Source organism: Spinacia oleracea, chromosome 6 (genome assembly GCF_020520425.1).
Source record: "Spinacia oleracea cultivar Varoflay chromosome 6, BTI_SOV_V1, whole genome shotgun sequence".
Classification (NCBI taxonomy): Eukaryota; Viridiplantae; Streptophyta; class Magnoliopsida; order Caryophyllales; family Amaranthaceae; genus Spinacia; species Spinacia oleracea.
The window spans coordinates 69,299,027-69,317,910 of record NC_079492.1 but is presented as its reverse complement, the minus strand read 5'-3'; the positions used below and the strand labels follow the sequence as shown (position 1 = coordinate 69,317,910).

Here is an 18,884-nt window from a genome sequence, read left to right as displayed (position 1 = left end):
ATGGGGGACTCTTAATTAGAGTGTGTAAGAGAAAATTCTGAAATAAGAGCTAGCTCCAACAAAGAAGAGCTAGTGTCATGTCAACTTTTTTTGCTTGAAAATAAAATAAAATAAGAAGGTAAGAGAGAATAAGAGTTAGTGGTAAGAGTTAGTGTATTTCCACAATTTTTGGGAGGGACTCTTATTTGAAGTTAAAGCTTATGTGGAATAGGAGAGAGACTAAGAGTCACCAAAATAAGAGTCTCGCCCCCTAATTGATGCTCTAAGGTACTTTGTTCAGATAATTATTATAATGTGAAAGTTTAAAGTTGTTATTATGATGTCCGCCTTATAATCCCCAAGAGGGAGTTACGACAGTAATGTCCCGGCAAAATTAGGTTAATTTCACTGCTTAATTACTTGAATTAGAGGTCGTGACGTTACACATCCAGCCACATATGGACAAACTGAGAGTACCCTTCACACACTTGAGCATATGCTTCATGCATGTGTGTAGACACCAAATTTGTGTCTCCCCTTAAGACCGATGACGAAACCATTAACCTAGTTTTAAGGTTGGTGCAACTCCGAGCGAAAGTCCGAGTTGACCAAATATCCAAAATCCAATCCCAAGACCGTTTCATCCAATAACTTGGTACAAAATTCAATTTCTAAATACAACTCCATAATCCAAACACAAACTCAAAAAACTGCACAATTGGTTCCATACTCGAAACACTTGGTCATACAAAATCTAGTTAATTCATGTTATGAAAATATACATGCATCACACGAGTTTAAATCTACTGCTAGTTCTTAATATTTTTCAAATGATCAGCAAAAAAAATTGTAAGTAATATTGCCATGGCAAGCAAATCAGTTTTCCAGATGAGCAGAGCAACCTTGGAAACCCCCTCCATTATCAACTTAGCATCCTTCTCGCCTGCTCGTACTCGTCAACTTCATGCCCACATCGTCAAAACTGGCCTTCTCATCGACCATTCTCTCTCTTCCAAGCTACTATCTTTGTACGCAAATCATCGATGTTTCTCCGAAGCTTCGATCTTTCTCAACTCACTCGACGAACCCAGTTCGTCATCTTTCTCTATTATTATCAATGCCTTTTCAAAATTCAACCTTTTTGGCAATGTTGTAGATTTGTTTAGGAAGATGTTATCTGAAGGTGTAGTTCTTGACAGTTATCTTCTGCCTGCTGTAGCGAAAGCATGTGCCGGGCTTTCGGCTTTCCGGCTTGGCAGGCAGGTTCATGGACTTGCACAAGTATCCGGGTGTTCATCGGATGTTGTGGTGCAGTCTTCGTTAGTTCATATGTATGTAAAATGTCGTCGGTTAGGTATTGCACACAAGGTGCTCGACGGAATTCCTGAACCAGATGTTGTCACTTACAGTGCTATTATTGCTGGTTATGCTCGAAACGGTGACGTGGGTATGGCGAAAAGGCTTACTAATGATATGGGAAAGTTGGGGTTGGAGCCCAATTTGGTGTCTTGGAATGGTTTGATAGCAGGGTTTAATCAAAGTGGAAGGTATTTGGAGGCTATTTATGTGTTTCTTGATATGCATTTACGAGGTTGTCAACCGGATGGAAGTAGTTTTTCCAGTGTTTTAGCTGCAATAGCAGACTTGGATGTTTTACATGCAGGAGTTCAAGTTCATGGTTATGTGATCAAGAGGGGTTTTGCGTGTGACAAATGGGTTGTTAGTTCCCTTATTGATATGTATGGTAAGTATGCTTGCGTCTCAGAGATGAAACAAGTGTTTCATGAGATGGGCTGTATGGAAATAGGCGCATGCAATGCCTTAGTTTCTGCGCTTTCTCGCAATGGTCTTGTCAATGATGGACTTGTAATGTTTAGCCAAATGAGAGAACAAGGGATGGACTTAAATGTTGTTTCTTGGACATCAATGATTGCCTGTTGTTCCCAAAATGGAAAAGATGTTGAGGCTTTAGAGCTTTTCGCAGAGATGCAGCTTGCTGGTGTGGTGCCCAATGCTGTTACCATCCCTTGCTTGTTACCAGCCTGTGGCAATACTGCAGCATTAATGCATGGGAAAGCAGCACATTGCTACTCTATACGGAGGCAAATTGTGAATGATGTTTTTGTTGGAAGTGCTCTCACAGACATGTATGCAAAGTGTGGTAAAATCAGTCATTCTAAGCTTTGTTTTGATGCAATGCCTACCAGAAACCCAGTAAGTTGGAATGCAATTATTGGTGGATATGCTATGCATGGACAGGACAAAGAAGCCTTGGAGATGTTTGATTTGATGCTCAAGAGTGGGCAAAAGCCAAACTCTGTAACCTTTACTTGTTTGCTATCTGCATGTAACCAGAAAGGCCTTGTTGATGAGGGCTGGCGTTATTTCAATAGTATGTATAAGGAGTATGGTGTTGAAGCTAGAACGGAGCATTATGCTTGTATGGTGAGCCTCCTAAGTCGTGTTGGAAAGCTTGAAGAAGCTTATTCATTGATTAAAGAAATGCCCATGGAGCCAGATGCTTGTGTTTGGGGAGCTCTGCTAAGTTCTTGTAGAACCTACAAAAATTTACAGCTAGGTGAAATAGCTTCTGAGAGGCTTTTTAAGTTGGAACCTAGAAATCCTGGTAACTATGTCCTTTTATCGAACATTTATGCTTCAAAAAGCATGTGGGTTGATGTTAATAGGGTGAGGAATTTGATGAAGGAGACAGGCTTGAAGAAAAACCCTGGATGCAGTTGGATTGAGATCAAGAACAAAGTTCACATGCTTCTAGCAGGGGATAGAACACATCCCCAGATGGCCCAAATCAATAGAAAGTTGGAAACTCTCGGCAAAGAGATGAAGAAGGCAGGTTTGGATCCTAAAATTGATTATGTGCTACAAGATGTAGAGGAGCAGGACAAGGAGCAGATGTTATGTGGACATAGTGAGAAGTTGGCTGTAGCTTTTGGGCTCTTAAATACGCCTGCAGGGTTTCCTCTACATGTAATTAAGAACCTTAGAATATGCGGTGATTGCCATGCAGTTATAAAATTTATTTCCGGCATTGAAGGGCGAGAAATTTTTGTCAGGGACACTAATCGATTTCATCATTTTAAAGACGGAGAATGTTCTTGTGGCGATTATTGGTGATTATGGTAAATCACATTTTCATAATTGGGAAAGGTTACACTTAAATCAGGTTATTCAGTGGTACCTTTCGTTGTCTTTAGTATTATATTTCACACAACTGTGTTCTACATATACTACAAGAAATGTTGTGAAGGAGGGCAACTTGCTTGATTCAAGGAAGGCAAGCTTTTCTGTGCCTTTGTATATCTGCAGGGTGATCCGAATGTATACAAATATAACTGGCAAATTGTCTTTATACATACTTCTTTGCAGTTCTGCTTTTAATTCAGACATCAATTAGGGATATGTTAGCATTTAGCATCAATTCAAGGAAATTAGGGGAGTTATCAGTTTCAGTTAGGGGTTAGCTTAGTTGGATACTTGACTAGGTGCTACTCCGTAATTTGTTGAATATTTCATTCATTGATTGTAGATATTGTTGCTACCACAAGACAAATGGTACAAGGAACCAGTTTTAGAATAAGAAAATGGTAGAGAGCTTGTTCATTATTTTTGTAAGATTTAGATTCAAATTTCATACTTCATTATAAGTTATTTAAAAGATCATCGTTTTTTCTTTTTGTATGATGGAGAAATTCCAGCAGGATCTAGTTTTCAGCCATAAATTGATTAGAATTGACTCTTCCCTGGAATTGCTGTTGTTCAGTCTTCGTATCTGAGACTACTCCTTTGGTATAGCTCTTTCTCTCTTCTTTATTTATCTCTGGTTTGTTGTTTATTTGTTGGTTGTCCATTGTCGATGCTTTTGTTCCTCACTCTTTTTCCTGTTTGCACCCTTTCTCATCCTAATATATGATGTTGTAATAGTTGTGTGATAAACAATACTCTTTGTCACGAGCTCTGCAATGCCTTTAGGGTGAGTTTATCCCTAGTCTTGAAGGGAGTCTTGAGGTGAGTCTCAAGAGTAAGTCTTGGGATAATGTGGTAAGAGACTACACCAAGTCTTGAAGTGAGTTTGAAAATCCAAGACTCACTCAAGACTCATTTAAGACTCCACTTTTTTCTTCCTCCAATCAAATCATGCCACATCATCAAACTTAATTTATCTTATTTCACCCAACTAAATTATTGATTGTTTATGTATTATTTTGTTTCATTTGCCTTTAAATTTATGTTCTAGATCTTTTGAATTTAATATGTTGTATTATTGTTTCTAATTTGTACGGAATATATGTCAATTTCGAAATTAACATTTTCTGTTTTATTTTTCATTTTTTTCTCGAACTATAAATTACTTTGTTTGTATATAAGAAAACATAATTTCAATATTATTTAGAAAATGTACCCAAAAAAAATATATATAACTAAAATATTATTTTAAGAGTTAGATGAGTCTTAGGTGAGTCTGGGGATAATGTGTAAAAATAGGGTGAGTTTTGTGTGAGTCTGGATAATGAAAAAGTTAGTGGAATACTGATGTGGCAGAGTCTGAAGATTGGAGGTGAGTCTGGGGATAAACTCACCCTTAGGAAGATTAGTGTTTGCCAATTTTGAATGATATACTGGCACTATATATTCTGAACTAGAGCGGTCCAAAATGTATTATCATATTCTCTACATGAATGTTTATTTAGGCTGAACTTCTTATGCTTACGGGGACTTCTTGGATATACAGGGTCATTAGGATGTATACAAGTATTAAGAGGCCATTGCGAACAAACTTAAACTTAATAGAAACTTCTCTCTGCTCCTTATTAAATCAAACCTACAAGACTCCAGTGCCAGTGCGTTGTAGAGGTCCCAGATAGAACTATAAGAGTCTGATTAATGGTCTTCCAACAATTCCGACTCTTCCGAGGTATAAAGGGGATTTGTTTCTATGCAAGCAAGATCTTTTCAGTGTTTGGATAGGAAGGTATAAGGGAAAGAAAGGGAAGGGAAGGGAAGGAGAAGGAATGAGAGGGAAGGGGAAAGAAAGGGAGGGGAGGGGAGGGGGAGAGGGAGAGGGAGGTAAGCTTCATTTTCCCTCCAAATCTCTGCAATTTAGGCAGGATGGTGTTTATTAAAGAGGGAAAGAGAATGGATCCCTCTCCCTCCCCTTCCTTCCCCCAACCTTCTATCAAAACAAGGGAACTTGCCTTCCTTTCTCTCCATTTCCTCTTTTCCAAACAATGTGAATTCAAGGAAATCATGGTGTTTTTAGTTTCAGTTAGAGGTTAGATAGTTGGCTACTTAGCTAGGTTCTAATTTATTGAATATTTCATGCATTGGTTTTTTCTATTGTTGTTAGCTTGTTCATTATTGTATTTTGATCTGGCTTCAGGTTTCACATTATCGGTGTGTTTGGATAGAAACATAGAAGCGAAAGGAAAGGTCATATATTCTGAACTTCTGAGTGGTCAAATTTATTATCATTTTCCCTGCATGAATGTTCATTTGGGCTGAACTACTTATGCTTACGGGACTTTGTGGGATATATACACAGCCCTTGGGATGTATACAAGTATATAAAGGTTCCTTATAAGTAAACTTGCTCTTAAGTTGAAACTTCTGTTATCCTTTGCGTTATTACTCTTTATTAAGTCAAACTTAGAGTCCTCCGGTGCCAATGCGCGCACAGTTGCCAGATAGTTGTCAGATTAATGTTTTTTATTACTCTTTATTAAGTCAAACTTAGAGTCCTCCGGTGCCAATGCGCGCACAGTTGCCAGATAGTTGTCAGATTAATGTTTTTCCAACAGTTCCGAGGAATTTAAGGGATTTTCTTCTATGCAACAAACATGTTTGAAATGTCAGGTAAAGGTCTCCATTTAAATCTTCATATCAGAAGATGGACACAAATTCTGGTACTACTGCCTTGGAAAATATGTCTTACTTCAGAGATCAGTGGCAGAACATAAATCTTGTTTTATAAGCACATTTATGTTTCATGTGCTAGATCTCTTAACATTTTCACTTTGCAGATTGTGGTTACATCTTTCAATTCAGAGCAACTTTGATTAACGAAGTAGAAAGAGCAGTACTACATATAACTAGCTGCAATGCAAGTTACGTTTATCTAATCTGTATAAGAACTTATCTTCGTTAATACAGATTTCTGCAGCTGGAACTGTTGTAGCCTTATCAGTGGCAATTCAGCAATTAAAGTAGCTTATTACGAAACAATTTATATCAAAGTCTTACTGCATTATATATAACCAGTTAGTCTCATAGTTCCTATATGTGATAAGAGTTTACTGTTCCTTAATACAGATCTAATTTATACTTATTGCTATATCACAGATACAACTGCTGTTTCGAGTGGAGAAGAACCTTCTTTACAAAAATGTTTCGCCGTTATCAGGTAACAAGATGGTGACTAATTGTATTCATTGTTGACATTGTTGCCAACTTGCCATGATGCATATCCTCTCATTATCATTATTTTTAAGGAATCTTCTTATCTGAATATGCATAATGCTTTGACATCCCATCAAAAGATATGTTCACTTCAGGACTTTCAGGTAAGAATGTGATGTGAAATTCTCATGTTTATCCGTATCACCTGGTTAAATTACTCTTGGTGGACGGCCTTTTAATACTTGTAAGTATCATTATATTCACACTTTTGATTGATGTGCACTTGATCTGAATATTTCTGGGTAAAATGTTTGTTATTTTTTTTTTCCTTTTATAGTTGCAAAATTGTCTTTAGTATCAAGTGGCAAAGCATTGACTATATTATCCAATCAGTAACTCGAAATGACAGAAATTCCACCTTATCTTGTACACGTTCTGTAATTATTCAAAGGAAATGATACTCCTTATAGAATTGCATTTAAAGAGCTAAAACTGGGAATGTTTTGCTAAATCGAACATTAATTAATTAAACTAATTGGCGCTTGATTTTGTCATGTATTCCTAAATTGATATCACTAGCCTTATTCAATACAAGGTAGAATACTTAAATCTTTTTCATGTTTGGCCAGTGCAGCTACACATATGACTTCTCGCCTATCACTAGAAAATACACCCAGACTCCTGTACTTATTTTGGGCTTCCATCGTCCTTATTTCCCCCTCTGCCGAGCAGGTCCTTTGTAACCAAATGAGTAAATAGTTAAGATATTCCCTGTTATGTAAATAGTTAAGCCTTCTTCAACTCTGTATCATATTCCATTGTACAAATTTTGGTCAATCAGCTGCTATAATCTATAATGTGCAGAGGCATTAGATTTGGTTTTGAAACTCATTTACATCAGTTATTTTGTTTCCAATTTAACATTAAATAGAATTTACAGATGTGAAAAAATGTGTAACTTGTAACCATGTTACTCGGTTTCAGTTGATCTGATTACGTATGATCCTGAAATTGTGTCGATGCAGGAATATGCAGTAAAAAATTAAAGATCTCAAAATTTCTGCAGAATCTTCATAGTATGATCAAACAATATTATGAACTCAAGGTTAGAACATATTTATTTTCTTTTAATTCTTCTTCGCTTTATGTAGGTACTCGAACTCAAAGTTTAGGAGTTGAAGCTTAACTTACATCAAGGTTGGTAAGTGGAGTAGGACTGTAGGAGGTCTCTGGTTGAGCTACAGCATGCTTTGTGTTCACTTTACTTTCTTTAACCTATTCTGTTTGTATATATTCATCTTTTCCATGGGATAATTACAATAATTTAAGCACTAAAAAATATGAAGAATGCTTTAGATAAACTAGTTTGTGGTATTACTTTGGATATTTTGTGATGGTGATGCCACAAAAAAAAAGCAGTTATGTTTTTAAGTGCTTATAGTAACTGAGGTCGGCAAGATTCGTTGATCCCCTAGAATCATCCTATCTATCCAACCTCAAATATGAAGAATATAAGAGTGTTTCATTTTACACCCGGGTGAGCAGTGGAATCTGCTCTCACGTTGATACATAGTGTAATATTAGCTAAGGCCTCTAATTGGCTGTTTGGCTCCAAGAAAATATGGGCAGATAAAAAATGATGTAGGAAGGTTTCCCTTAATCCAACTTTTGGGATGTTGCAAAAGTCGGAAGTGTATAATTGAAGATATTTCGTACATTTTTAATCATTAGGAAACTTTGAAGGAAACTTTGAAGGAAGATGAAGATTAAAGAGTGGCCTACCACTGCAAAAATCAAATTAAAGTTGGTATTATTAATAGTCCTCGTTGGTCCATGCCGCCATTAAAATAGCACTTCCGGTGAAGCTGTGTCGCAGTTTGAGCTTGAAATCGCAATGGAGAGTGATAGTTATATTTATTATAGTGAACACAATGATGTTAACTTGGCCTACTTTGTTCGAGTTCGTGGCAATCGTAGTGTACGTATTTGATCATCTTTTCAGTGCCTTATCTGCTTCAAGTAATGCTCTATCTGTTTCTACTTTATAGGATCTTTTTTTTATCTTCTTAGATATGTTTTAGTAAACATTGATTAGTATCATTGCTTTTGTTGTTTTCTTGCACCTACTCCACCATTTGCTTATTCAATCCATTAATTATCTCTATTAACAGTAGATTATACGCTTATTAAAATCAATGCCGTAACGGGTTCTTCGCTGAGAGCCGAGATTAAGCAAATAGGGTTTAGTTTCGTACAATCCAAGCACTAGCTATGTGTTAGCATTACCGCCTTAGTACGTAACAAGTTATCACACAAGGGTAAGCTCCTTAAACAGAAGAGTGAAAATCCCATCACTCGAGGGACCATATGTATCTCATAGATTATGTAAATAATCTAAGGTTATTATGTAAATTATTCAGTAAATATTCCCTTGTATATTTCTTATAATAATTACCTATAAATACCCGGTTACAACTCAATAATAAACTACTGAAAATAATTTTTCTTTTACAAGGGAATATTTACTGAATAATTTACATAATCTATCAGTATCTACCAATCAAATTACTAAGTACAAAAAAGATCAAAATTGCAAACCTCGTTGACAAAATAATACAGTATTAGGTAGATTGTTACAAATCACCCTATAATGAATAAATCTCAAAGTGTTTCTACGTCGTCTTGATAAGGAATCTACATTTATTTTTCTGCTCTTCTCTTAGTATTACAGTGCACTGCATTGCACCTTAGTATTTCCGTAAAACAATTAATCATTGTTTCTTTCCTAATTTTGTCTTTTCTGTTCATTAGTCTGTACTCCAGTATATATATATGATGATGTGTGGCACAATTCCACTCAATCAATGAGAATGAGCGCTTCTTCCTTCTCCATATAATTGCTTTCTGACATTTTGTCTTCATGGTATCAGAGCTTTGGCTCTAAATTCTGGGAAGAGAGAGAAGCCTAGCTTCATTCAAAATCAATTCCTCCAAATTTTCAGAATCACTTTTCCCCAAATAGATTTTTGCTTCTAAAACATTAATTTTTTTGAAAATTGTTTTTGGCATAAAATCCAAATTGATTTTCGTGATTCACAATGGTTGGAGGATCTGAAACCCCCACCATAGACATAACAAATCTGCTTTATTTTCATCCTTCATATGGTTCTCATACTCTGAGGGGGTCGAAAAAGCGCGAGGCTAATGCGTGACCTCGTCCCTCGTGGGTGTGACGATTCTTTTTATTCAATCAAGTGTAATCGGATTTCCTGTGAGTATACACCCAATTGACTAGTAATATAGGAGTCGACATTCAGTTTTTAACGACAATGAGAAAAACTGACAAAACCCGGTTATCGTGACATAAAAGGAGTGCAATTATGTTTGACCACGACGGCCGTAGATTCCCTTGTGATCCCTGGTGTGGGGATCTCTCAACATACACCCGCAAGGTAGAGATTGAGGGTTCGGGGGACTGTAACTACCGAGAGGAGTACTTCGCTCGTCGATAACTCTAGAGGCAGGATATCCTTACTAGCTCAGCATAAATAATTGAAGGGACATGCGTTGACTATTAAACTAATCTGAGTTGATTTTAGCAATATGCAACATATAATACTAATTCGATCGTGATTATCTGATTTAAATAGCATTAAGGGACCTAGCATGATAATCCGATTTCCCAAAAATATCATATTTGTTAGGCGTGATAGAACAATCAGATTAGGTTAGTTTAACAGTTCATAAAAAGGGCGAGGAAAGCAGTTAAATCATCGAAAAGGTACACATTACGACGCACCCTTGAGAGGTGTGTCACGGTTCTCAGAAAACTAACCACTTTGACTTTGCTATTTCTCCTTTTTATTTAACGAATCTCAATTATGGGACAGGATACGTTCTGTTCGATTTATGGATCGATTGCGACAGAACGCGTGAACAGTTTTGCAGCGAGAGGCTTAGGCTAAGGGTTGGAGTCAATACTCAGAATATAATTGTGTGTTGTTGTTGTGTCTTTCACGTCGAATTTAGGGGCCTATTTATAGGGAAGAGTTCGTGGAAAGATAGAATTGCAGAGTTCTAATCCATAAAGAATTAGGAAAAAACACGTACCCAAGTATTTTCAGCGCCCAGGCCTGACACCGAAGATTTCGGCGCCCAGAGCCAGGCGTTGAAAATAGGGTCTGGGCTGTTTTCTTTAGTCAGATTCGGATTCCTGAAATCCGTAGAGTTTGAGATTAATTCGAGTCTTTTAGCGCGTATCAATTTTATGACGGAATGCGTCTGGGCCCGTTACGAACTCTAGGCTCGTTAGGATTTTAATTAATACGTAACTCATATTTCCGAATCATATTAGGAATAGGATTCTCGCAGTTTTCTATCTCATTTAGGATTTATGTTGGAATGCAACACCTAATTCTGACAGGTTTCTATCTTTTATGATTTGCCACTTTTAGAAGCTACCTTTTACGGCAGTTACTATTTTTAGCATGTTTCCATAAATAGCAGGTTTCGGGTGAAATGAAAAGGGGAACTGAGATTCGTTTATTTCATAGGAGATGCGTTGTCAAGTGGAGATTTACGTTTTCATCACTGAACCTTTCCCTTTCGGGAATGGGGACAAAAGTAGGTGTCTACAGTTAGCCCCCACTTTGACTGAGTCTCGGGATGAGACGATGGTCAAAGTATTAGACGGAGTGCGTCACACAAGCCATGGTGACCTGTTTTTTGCGAGGGTCTCACGAGCCCCCGAGTGATAACATTTGACTTAAGGGTCATCACTTGAAGTGTCGACATATCCCTCACGTGTCATTGGGATTTGTCAACGGATAGTATAGAAACTTCCTCACTTTGTCATTGGAAGGATCTAAAGGTGCGTAGAAACTCCCTTACTTTGTCATTGGGAGTAGCTACAGAGTTTTTCGAAATCAAAGCTGTAAAGTGTAATTGGGCCTGGCCAAGCCCAATCACGAGGTAAAAATGTTTTTTAAAGATTCTCATTTTCAGGGCTAGCTAAACGAGAAAACCCCCTTGTTTTTATAGGACGTAAAACGAAGGAAAATCCAGCACCCTTGTTTTTATAGGACGTAAAACGAAGGAAAATCCAGCACCCTTGTTTTTATAGGACGTAAAACGAAGGAAAATCCAGCAAAAGTTATCGCTGCAGCGACTAAGGACCTGCGCGGTTTAATGGCGCAGACCCCGCCGGCTAAAGATGGCGAGCCTGTCCGCTAAGGGTGGACACCCCGTCCGATAGAAGTGGACGAATCTGTCTTGAAATAAGGACCTACGCGGTTTGTGGCGTAGACCCCGCCGGCTAAAGATGGCGAACCTTGTCCGCTAAGGGTGGACACCCCGTCCGATAGAAGTGGACGAATCTATTTTGAAATTTGTTTTGCTTTTTTGAAAATAAGGACCTACGCGGTTTGTGACGTAGACCCCGCCGGCTGAAGATGGCGAGCCTGTTTTAATTTTAAAGACTTTATTTTTTCGAAAACTGAGGACCTGCGCGGCTAGTGACGCAGACCCCGCCCGCTGAGGGTGGGCGAGCCCTGTCCGCTAAGGGTGGACGTCCCTGAATTCGTTTTTTCGATTTGGGAACTCGCGCGGTTGGTGACGCGATCTTGCCGACTAAAGATGGGCAAGTTCCTATTTCTTTGGTTCTTTGTGATTTCTTTTGAGAATTTCTTTTTATTCATTCTTGCAAGAACGAATTCTTTCGAGGGATGCTCGAATTTAGTTGTAACCTGAACGTGGGCTGACAACGTGTTCAGACGGATCTTTGTCTTGCGACCGTCTGCTTTCGTGATTTTGAGCTAGTCTTTACGGCTCGACTTGGTCTTTGATCAGAGGACCGTGCACAAGTGTCAGTGACGTCCTTTCGATGAGGTCGAACCTGTTGTTGTTCTTTTTTGAGATATCCAAACATGATATGGTGTATGGCGCAGTCTGGGAATGTGATTTTGATCGCGCGCTCCTAGTTGGAGTCTATTTTTTTTCGCGAGCCCCCAAGCACTGGGGCTCGTCGGTTTGTTTTTCGCATCTTGTAATCATGTTTGGGGTCATGCTCGTATGTGCGAGCGACCTTCTACAGTAGTGTGCTACTTTAGCGAAGCCGGGGAGTGCGACTTTAGTTTTCAGGCGACATCCGGTTTTAGCTTGGCCCGGATTAACCCTTTGACAGACAAACATTTTTTATTTGGAAAACCAATGACTTGACGACACATATTTTTGGTGTTTCGTAGAATGACCATGATATTTAACTTGCCTTTTTTTGGAAAGTGTACATAAGCATTTTCTGAGACGAGTCTAAGTTTCGACCAAGTTTTATTATTTTATTTTTTTTGCTTATTTGGGAGCTAAAGGTGCTTTGGGCTTGATCCTACTTGCAATAGGGCCTCGTGTTTAACAACACGGTCTTAAGTCCTTCCCTAACACGTTTCCGAATGGGATCAGGATGTCATCGGGTGCGTTCAGCTATATATAGGGGCTAGATACGTCCCTATTTTCTACTACTCTCAAATTCTTTCTTTTCTTTTTGTTGTGCTTTAATTATTCATTGCTTTTGCCATGTCGATCCCTATTTTCTCACTCCAACGGACTGTTAGGCGTTGGTTACGGGCCCTTACTCCCACAGAAAAAGCTTTGTTAAAAGAATACCACTTAGAGGCACTTTTGGCTTACAACAAATTAATATTGATTATAACTTTCTGCATGCTGCTCTAAGCTTTTGGGACTCCGATCATCATGTTTTTGCCTTTCGGGGCAACGAAATATGTCCTTTACCCGATGAATTTGCTGCGATCCTTGGTTATCCTACTAATGTTACTCCTGTTACCCCTGGCACTATTGAAGAGGGTAAAACAACCATAAGGGCTTTCCTAGGGCTAGATGATAACATGTTTGCTGAAAGTGTTGTAGATGATAAGGTTAACTTGGCAAAACTTGTAAAACATCACTTTAGGCCTAGTAAGAATATGACCGAATAGAAATTGAATATTCGAGCCCTTGTATTTTGCTTGTTGAATCATTATTTGCTATCGAATAACAATGGTGAGTTCGGTGACATAAGGTTGATCCCCTTGATTAGCCAGATGGAAAGTTGCTATTCTATTATGCCGTTGGTTGTTGACGAGACTTTGCTGAGTGCGGATGAGTTGAGGAAGGATGCCAAATCTGAACATTTTAAGGGAAGCCCCCTATTACTGCGGGTAATCGATTTTTTCTTTGCGCGCATACACGTCCCTTTTGCATATATTTCTTTTTGCCTGGGGCTGAGTTTCAGCGCCCAGGGCTGGGCGCTGGAGTTTTTGGCGCCTGGTCCTGGGCGTTGAAACTGCGCCCCAGAGACCATTTTTTCTTTCTTTTCACTCTTTTGATTCGATCGTGCCTGTTTTTGTAGATTTGGCTTGCGGAACGGCTTAGACTTTTGGAAGCTCCTGCCGATCCTAAACATTATCGCCCTATAGCTTTGGGTAACCGAAAATACTTGCACCAAGGCCAGGGCGAGGCCGAATGGACCTCCTTTTTTACTTATGGCATTTGTTCTATTAAGTGGGTGGTACCATGGTGGGGTTTGACTACTATGACAGGGGGGTCTGATGTATCGGTTTATGTTTCTTTGTTGGGGCTATCTCGTCCCATTTATATTTTCCCTTACCGAGTCATGCGTCAATATGGTTTAAGGCAGACTATCCCCTTTTCTGATACGGTACCACCTAAGGTAGCGGCCTTTTCACAAACACGGGTCCTAGCGTGGGCCAAGTATTATGATGGTCTCCCGCGTTGGGCCGTAGCTACAAATGGCTTTGTGGGTCTTTCTGAAAACTACAAGTTGTGGATGAGCTCCGATGACAAAGATGTGAGGACCGAGGCTCGTAATGGGGAGCCGGCTGAGCTTTTGATACCTCGTATACGTGTTAAGTATGAGGGTCCTGATTCTGCCAAACCTCGTACCTATAGTGTTAAGACTATGAAAGCTCGTCCTGATCGAAAGCGAAAGGAAGTTCCTCCCCGTTCCAGTTTCAGGCCTAAAAAGATGCCTAACATGAAGGGGCCTGCTGTTGTTAAAAGAAATGCAAGCTCTCGCGGAGATCGTTGCCGGAACAATGTATGGGTTAGGAAGGCTCAGCCGCCTGTAGAAACAGTGGCTAGTCTAGTTGATGATAATAATCCTTCTCCCACCATTGCCTGTGCCCTCGAGGCTGAGCGGGCTATAACTGAGAACGTTTCTGAAGCCCTGGCATCTTTGGAAGTTAGTGTCCAGGAGCCGGTTCTTATGGAAATTGACATTGGGGCAGCGCAGAGGACTGTGGGAGTGGATCCTGCGAATATTGCCCTCTACAAGACTTTATTTGATGATCCAGAAGAACTAGAGTAGTGTAGTTCTTGCTAGGGTGTAGGTGCCCTCTATTTATTTCAGTCGTGTTTGTTTTTATTTTTAGCACTCTGTTTTCCTTCTTATTACATTTTAATAAAGGCGTATTTTTAGTTTTCATTTATTTTTGTTTCTCCTCTTTTTTATGTATTTTATATGTCTGACACTTTTTGCACAAAGAATATTTTTTTATTATTTGGACCGAATCCTTGGTAAGGATTGCCAACGTATCTTGTCAGAATCAGGTCGCGCGTAGTTCTAGCTTTTGAATTAGTTCTAGTATGCCGGATTTCGGTAGATATGCCCTGAGGTGGAAACATATTACTTAGTCGGTCAAATGAGTGAAGTATTATCATTATTTTCATCTGCCATTTTTTTTTTTTGCCATAAGTCGTGTAAAATATGAAATTCGAAATTCGACTAATTTGTATAGCTATATTCTTGGTAAACCTATTTGGATACGTACTGTACCCCCCAAGTGTTCGTTATTTTTCCGTTGTGTGCGGATAAAATGACGAGCACTTTCGAAAAGAAAACTTTTGGCAGGCAGAGAGTTTCAACGCCCAGGCTGGGGCGTCAGAAATTTCGGCGCCCAGCCCTGGGCGCTGAAAATGACTTGGGCGGTCAATTTTTGACGCTTTGCTTCACATGTTCTTGCGTTTATTTCTATTTCTTTTTTTTTTGTGCTTTGATTTTTTGCTTCGTATTTAAAGTTAATTTTGAGGCTATTTTGGAGGCTTTTTTGACTGTTAGCGTGAAACGCATTTTTGTCTAGATTAATTTTTTTCTATTGGTGACTCAAAACAGTTTTGAAAATGGAGTTAGGGTGCGGAATTTATGAAGATCTTTGTGTAGGCTTTGGAGGTGGGTTGTTAGTGAAGGGTATGATGGAATCTATGTTTTATGAATCTGTGTTTTTTTTGGTAACATTTGCATTGTTTTGGATTTTTTATTTCCTTTGATTTTGGGTTGCATGGATTGGCTCTTACGATGACACTGGTTGGCTTTTTAGGTTTTGGGGATATGAATGGGATAGTGTGGTTTATTTTGTGGGTTTCGGGAATTGGTTCCCATTGCACTATTTCAAAACCGAGTGGGCTTTGTTTGTTGGGCCTATAGTGGGCCGCCTCTTTATTTTTGTATTTTGCAAGTACATTTGGTGTTTATTTAGTGTTAGAATAAAAAATTTAGGAGAAATATTACGCCTTTATTGATTCGAAAAGTAAGGAAAACACACTGAAATAAAACTGACCTATATTCTAAGCGGCCTTAGGACCCTCTAAAGTCCCTATTATTTTTTCTATCAATCTAAAGAACTACTAGGCGCTTTTTACTAATGGTGCTCTATTTGGCTCAAGCCTGGGGTTTAGTCTCATAAAACTTCGGTCCTTCACCGGTACTCATCTTGAATTCCATTCCTTTTGCATTGACCCACTGATATGTCTTCACCCATCCGCTCTCGACCTCTTCTAGCGTTGATGCAGGAGAGATTAACCGGGTTGGATCGAAACCTTCATCTTGTAAAGCTAGGGTAGTCATCACAGGCTCGTTCTCCATAGGCCTCGATTCGTTAAACAATGTCCATAGAGCCTGGTTGTCCAATATTTCAGCTGTTTTAGTCTTGGTGAGGTGGGGTGCCTCATCCAAGGTGTGGCAGTCATGGAAAATTTCAAATCCGGGTTTTCGCAAGCCATCCTGAACGAAGGGTTCAGGGAAATCACAGCATGGGTGTTCTTTTCCTTCCCGAACGAACATCCTGTTAAGGGTCCTTTGATATGGGGGAAGGAGGGTGGTTTGTTTGGCTTTGTTAAGGCGTAGCCTAGATAGGCGGTCAGCAATCTCTTCCTCCGTTGGTTCATAACCTAAGCCAAAGGGAGTAGATTTGTCGGGAAAAGGATGGAATGTGTATTCCTTCTTCCTTATGCCCAATGGGGTTCCTGGGAAATAACCTTGAGCTAACAGCATTCTAGGGATGACTCGGGATGCATGCGGGTCTAGGAATGCTGGATCATAATCTTCGATGAACTGGATTGTTTCTTCCATTTGAAACCCATAAAGGTCGTCTGCAGTTTCAACCGTTCCAACCATAGTACAACTAACGTCGAGAGGAGGAGCGCGGATTTCTAGTATTACCCCGTTATGGTTAAGTTTAAACATTTGGTGCAAGGTAGAAGCCACACTTCCTAAGTCATGGAGCCAAGGTCGCCCTAAGAGGAGGTTGAAATTGGGCTTGATGTCGATTATTTGAAACTCCGTGGTGCGTGCCACAGGCCCGGTTTGTATGGCAAGGTTGATTTTTCCCAATACAGGCCTTCGGGAGTTATCATAAGCTCGTACCCCTTGTGTGGAGGTTTGGAAGTCATCGTTTCCTAGCCCCAAGCAATGGGCGGTTCGCAATGGGCAGACGTTAACCGCCGAACCATTATCTACGAGCGCTAGGGGGATGTTTTGTCCTTTGCATCCAACCACTAGGTAAAGGGCTTTATTGTGAGCACCCCCCTCTTTGGGTAAGTCTTTATCGGTGAAAACTATGGCCTTTTCTCCGGCATCTCTCGTGACATGGCTAACCAATGAGTCAGGTGTGATATCTGTAGGTACTGAGATGAGGTCAAGTGAGCGAATAAGCTTTTCACGATGTTCCTTTGAAGTACACATAAGATCCCAGATGGTAATCTCGGCCTTGGTTCTTTTTAGTTGTTTCAGGAGAGGATTTTCAATGACTTCCGCGACGGTGGCGTGCCGTCCATTCTCAGGAGTTTGCCTAACCGGGATGTCGTCCATAGGAGGTGGGTGAATATCCGGTTGGTATATTCTTCCGGATCGGGTGAGGTTGTCGACCTCGGGCTCCTGAGGGGTGGTGTCAATGAGAGCATACCCGGGCCAAGTTTCAGTGAAGAAGTCCTGGCCCGAGACTTGAGATAGGTAAATATCTTCAGCATCATCGTTCCACACACCGCACACTTCCCTCTCGATTCGATCTGTAGGGACCACAGCGAGTGGTGCACCTTGAGGTGTAATATACACCGTGGGGTCGAAATTCTCTGGTTGGTCGAGAGAGATGTGACAAGAGCCGAGTGGGCTCTTGTTGTTGTTGGGTTTGCCAACGTTAGGGAGAGGTATCATTTCATCTTCTATCATGTCCTGGATCGTATGTTTTAGATTCCAGCAATTTTCAGTATCATGCCCATTTCCTTGATGGAATTTGCAGTAAGTACCTTCGACCCAATATTTGCTTTTGACAGGAGGGTCACGGGTGGGGCCTATAGGTCTCAACTTTCCTTGATTGGTTAGTCTTTCAAAGGCTTGTACCAAAGTTGACCCGAGTGGGGCAAACTTTCGGTCTCGGACCCATCTTGCAGGGTTTCTTCGGGCGGGAGTCTCTTCTACAGCATGGACTTCTTGGGCTTGGGATGTGTTACCCCGATTATAGGTGTTGGTCTTATATGTGGGTTTGCTCTGTATGGTTTTGGCGAGGTCGTCCTCGATCTTTATTCCCACATCATAAACTCTTTTGAAAGTGTCGAGTCCCAGGTAGCTAAGATGTTGTCTGTAAGCCGGGTCCAGGTTATCAATGAATTTTTGGACCAATTTTGTTTCGGGAGGCCTATTGATTAGCTGGGCCGCCTGGTCCCTCCATCTAGCAAAGTAGGTTGTGAAACCCTCATTTTTCTTTTGGAAGAGAACTTCCAGCTCGCGCATGGTGACTTGAAAATCCATGTTTGACGAGTATTGCTTGATGAAGACATTGACAAAGTCTTCCCAAGTGGGGAAGAGCTTAGGGTCCTGGTGATAGTACCATTTGAGCGGCACAGGTTCCAAGGACAAAGGAAAGGCAGGTAAGTACATGGACTTGTCCACACCTTTCAAGTTCATGGTATTCACAAAGCTCAGTAGATGATCACGGGGGTTGTCCGTGGCCTTGAACTTTGGTAAGTCAGATGAACTGAACTTTTCTGGTAATTTGCCAGGAAAAGATTCAGGATCGAGAGAGAAGTATTTGCTCCCCGTGGTTTGCTGTAGGACCATTTTTTCAATCCTCTTCTCGTTATCGAGGTCATTTTTGGCTTGCGCAGCCGCTAAAGCTTCATTTTCCATTTTCAGTTGGCCCATAAGTTGG

General features: G+C 40.1%; 2 protein-coding genes across 7 annotated transcripts; both read left to right on the top strand.

Annotated features, from left to right (window-relative positions):
- Nucleotides 1-570: 570 nt before the first annotated feature.
- LOC110777508 (pentatricopeptide repeat-containing protein At1g20230) lies at nucleotides 571-3,678 on the top strand. Its single transcript, XM_021982118.2, has one exon. The coding sequence runs from the start codon at nucleotides 844-846 to the stop codon at nucleotides 3,112-3,114; it is 2,271 nt and encodes a 756-aa protein (XP_021837810.1). The 5' UTR covers nucleotides 571-843; the 3' UTR covers nucleotides 3,115-3,678.
- Nucleotides 3,679-3,792: 114 nt separating this feature from the next.
- LOC130463886 (uncharacterized) lies at nucleotides 3,793-8,855 on the top strand. Of its 6 annotated transcripts, none has more exons than XM_056833171.1 (5): nucleotides 3,793-5,269; nucleotides 5,378-5,427; nucleotides 6,337-6,397; nucleotides 7,419-7,469; nucleotides 7,545-8,855. In XM_056833171.1, exons 1-5 carry the CDS (start codon nucleotides 5,107-5,109, stop codon nucleotides 7,577-7,579), a joined length of 360 nt encoding a protein of 119 aa, XP_056689149.1. In that variant the 5' UTR covers nucleotides 3,793-5,106; the 3' UTR covers nucleotides 7,580-8,855. The 6 variants fall into 6 exon arrangements, 3 of the variants coding, with proteins under 3 accessions (XP_056689149.1, XP_056689148.1, XP_056689147.1); XM_056833170.1 differs by having other exon boundaries at nucleotides 7,419-7,498; nucleotides 8,125-8,855; XR_008924085.1 differs by lacking the exon at nucleotides 7,419-7,469 and having other exon boundaries at nucleotides 3,793-4,912.
- Nucleotides 8,856-18,884: the final 10,029 nt, after the last annotated feature.

Excerpts from the sequence above, each read along its gene's own strand:
- LOC130463886 (XM_056833169.1), top strand. The coding sequence starts at position 5,107 with ATGGTGTTTATTAAAGAGGGAAAGAGAATGGATCCCTCTCCCTCCCCT. Across the intron at positions 5,428-6,336 it reads ACATAGAAGCGAAAGGAAAG|ATACAACTGCTGTTTCGAGT; the intron begins GTCATATATTCT and ends GCTATATCACAG. Across the intron at positions 6,398-7,418 it reads AAATGTTTCGCCGTTATCAG|GAATATGCAGTAAAAAATTA; the intron begins GTAACAAGATGG and ends GTGTCGATGCAG.
- LOC110777508 (XM_021982118.2), top strand. The coding sequence starts at position 844 with ATGGCAAGCAAATCAGTTTTCCAGATGAGCAGAGCAACCTTGGAAACC.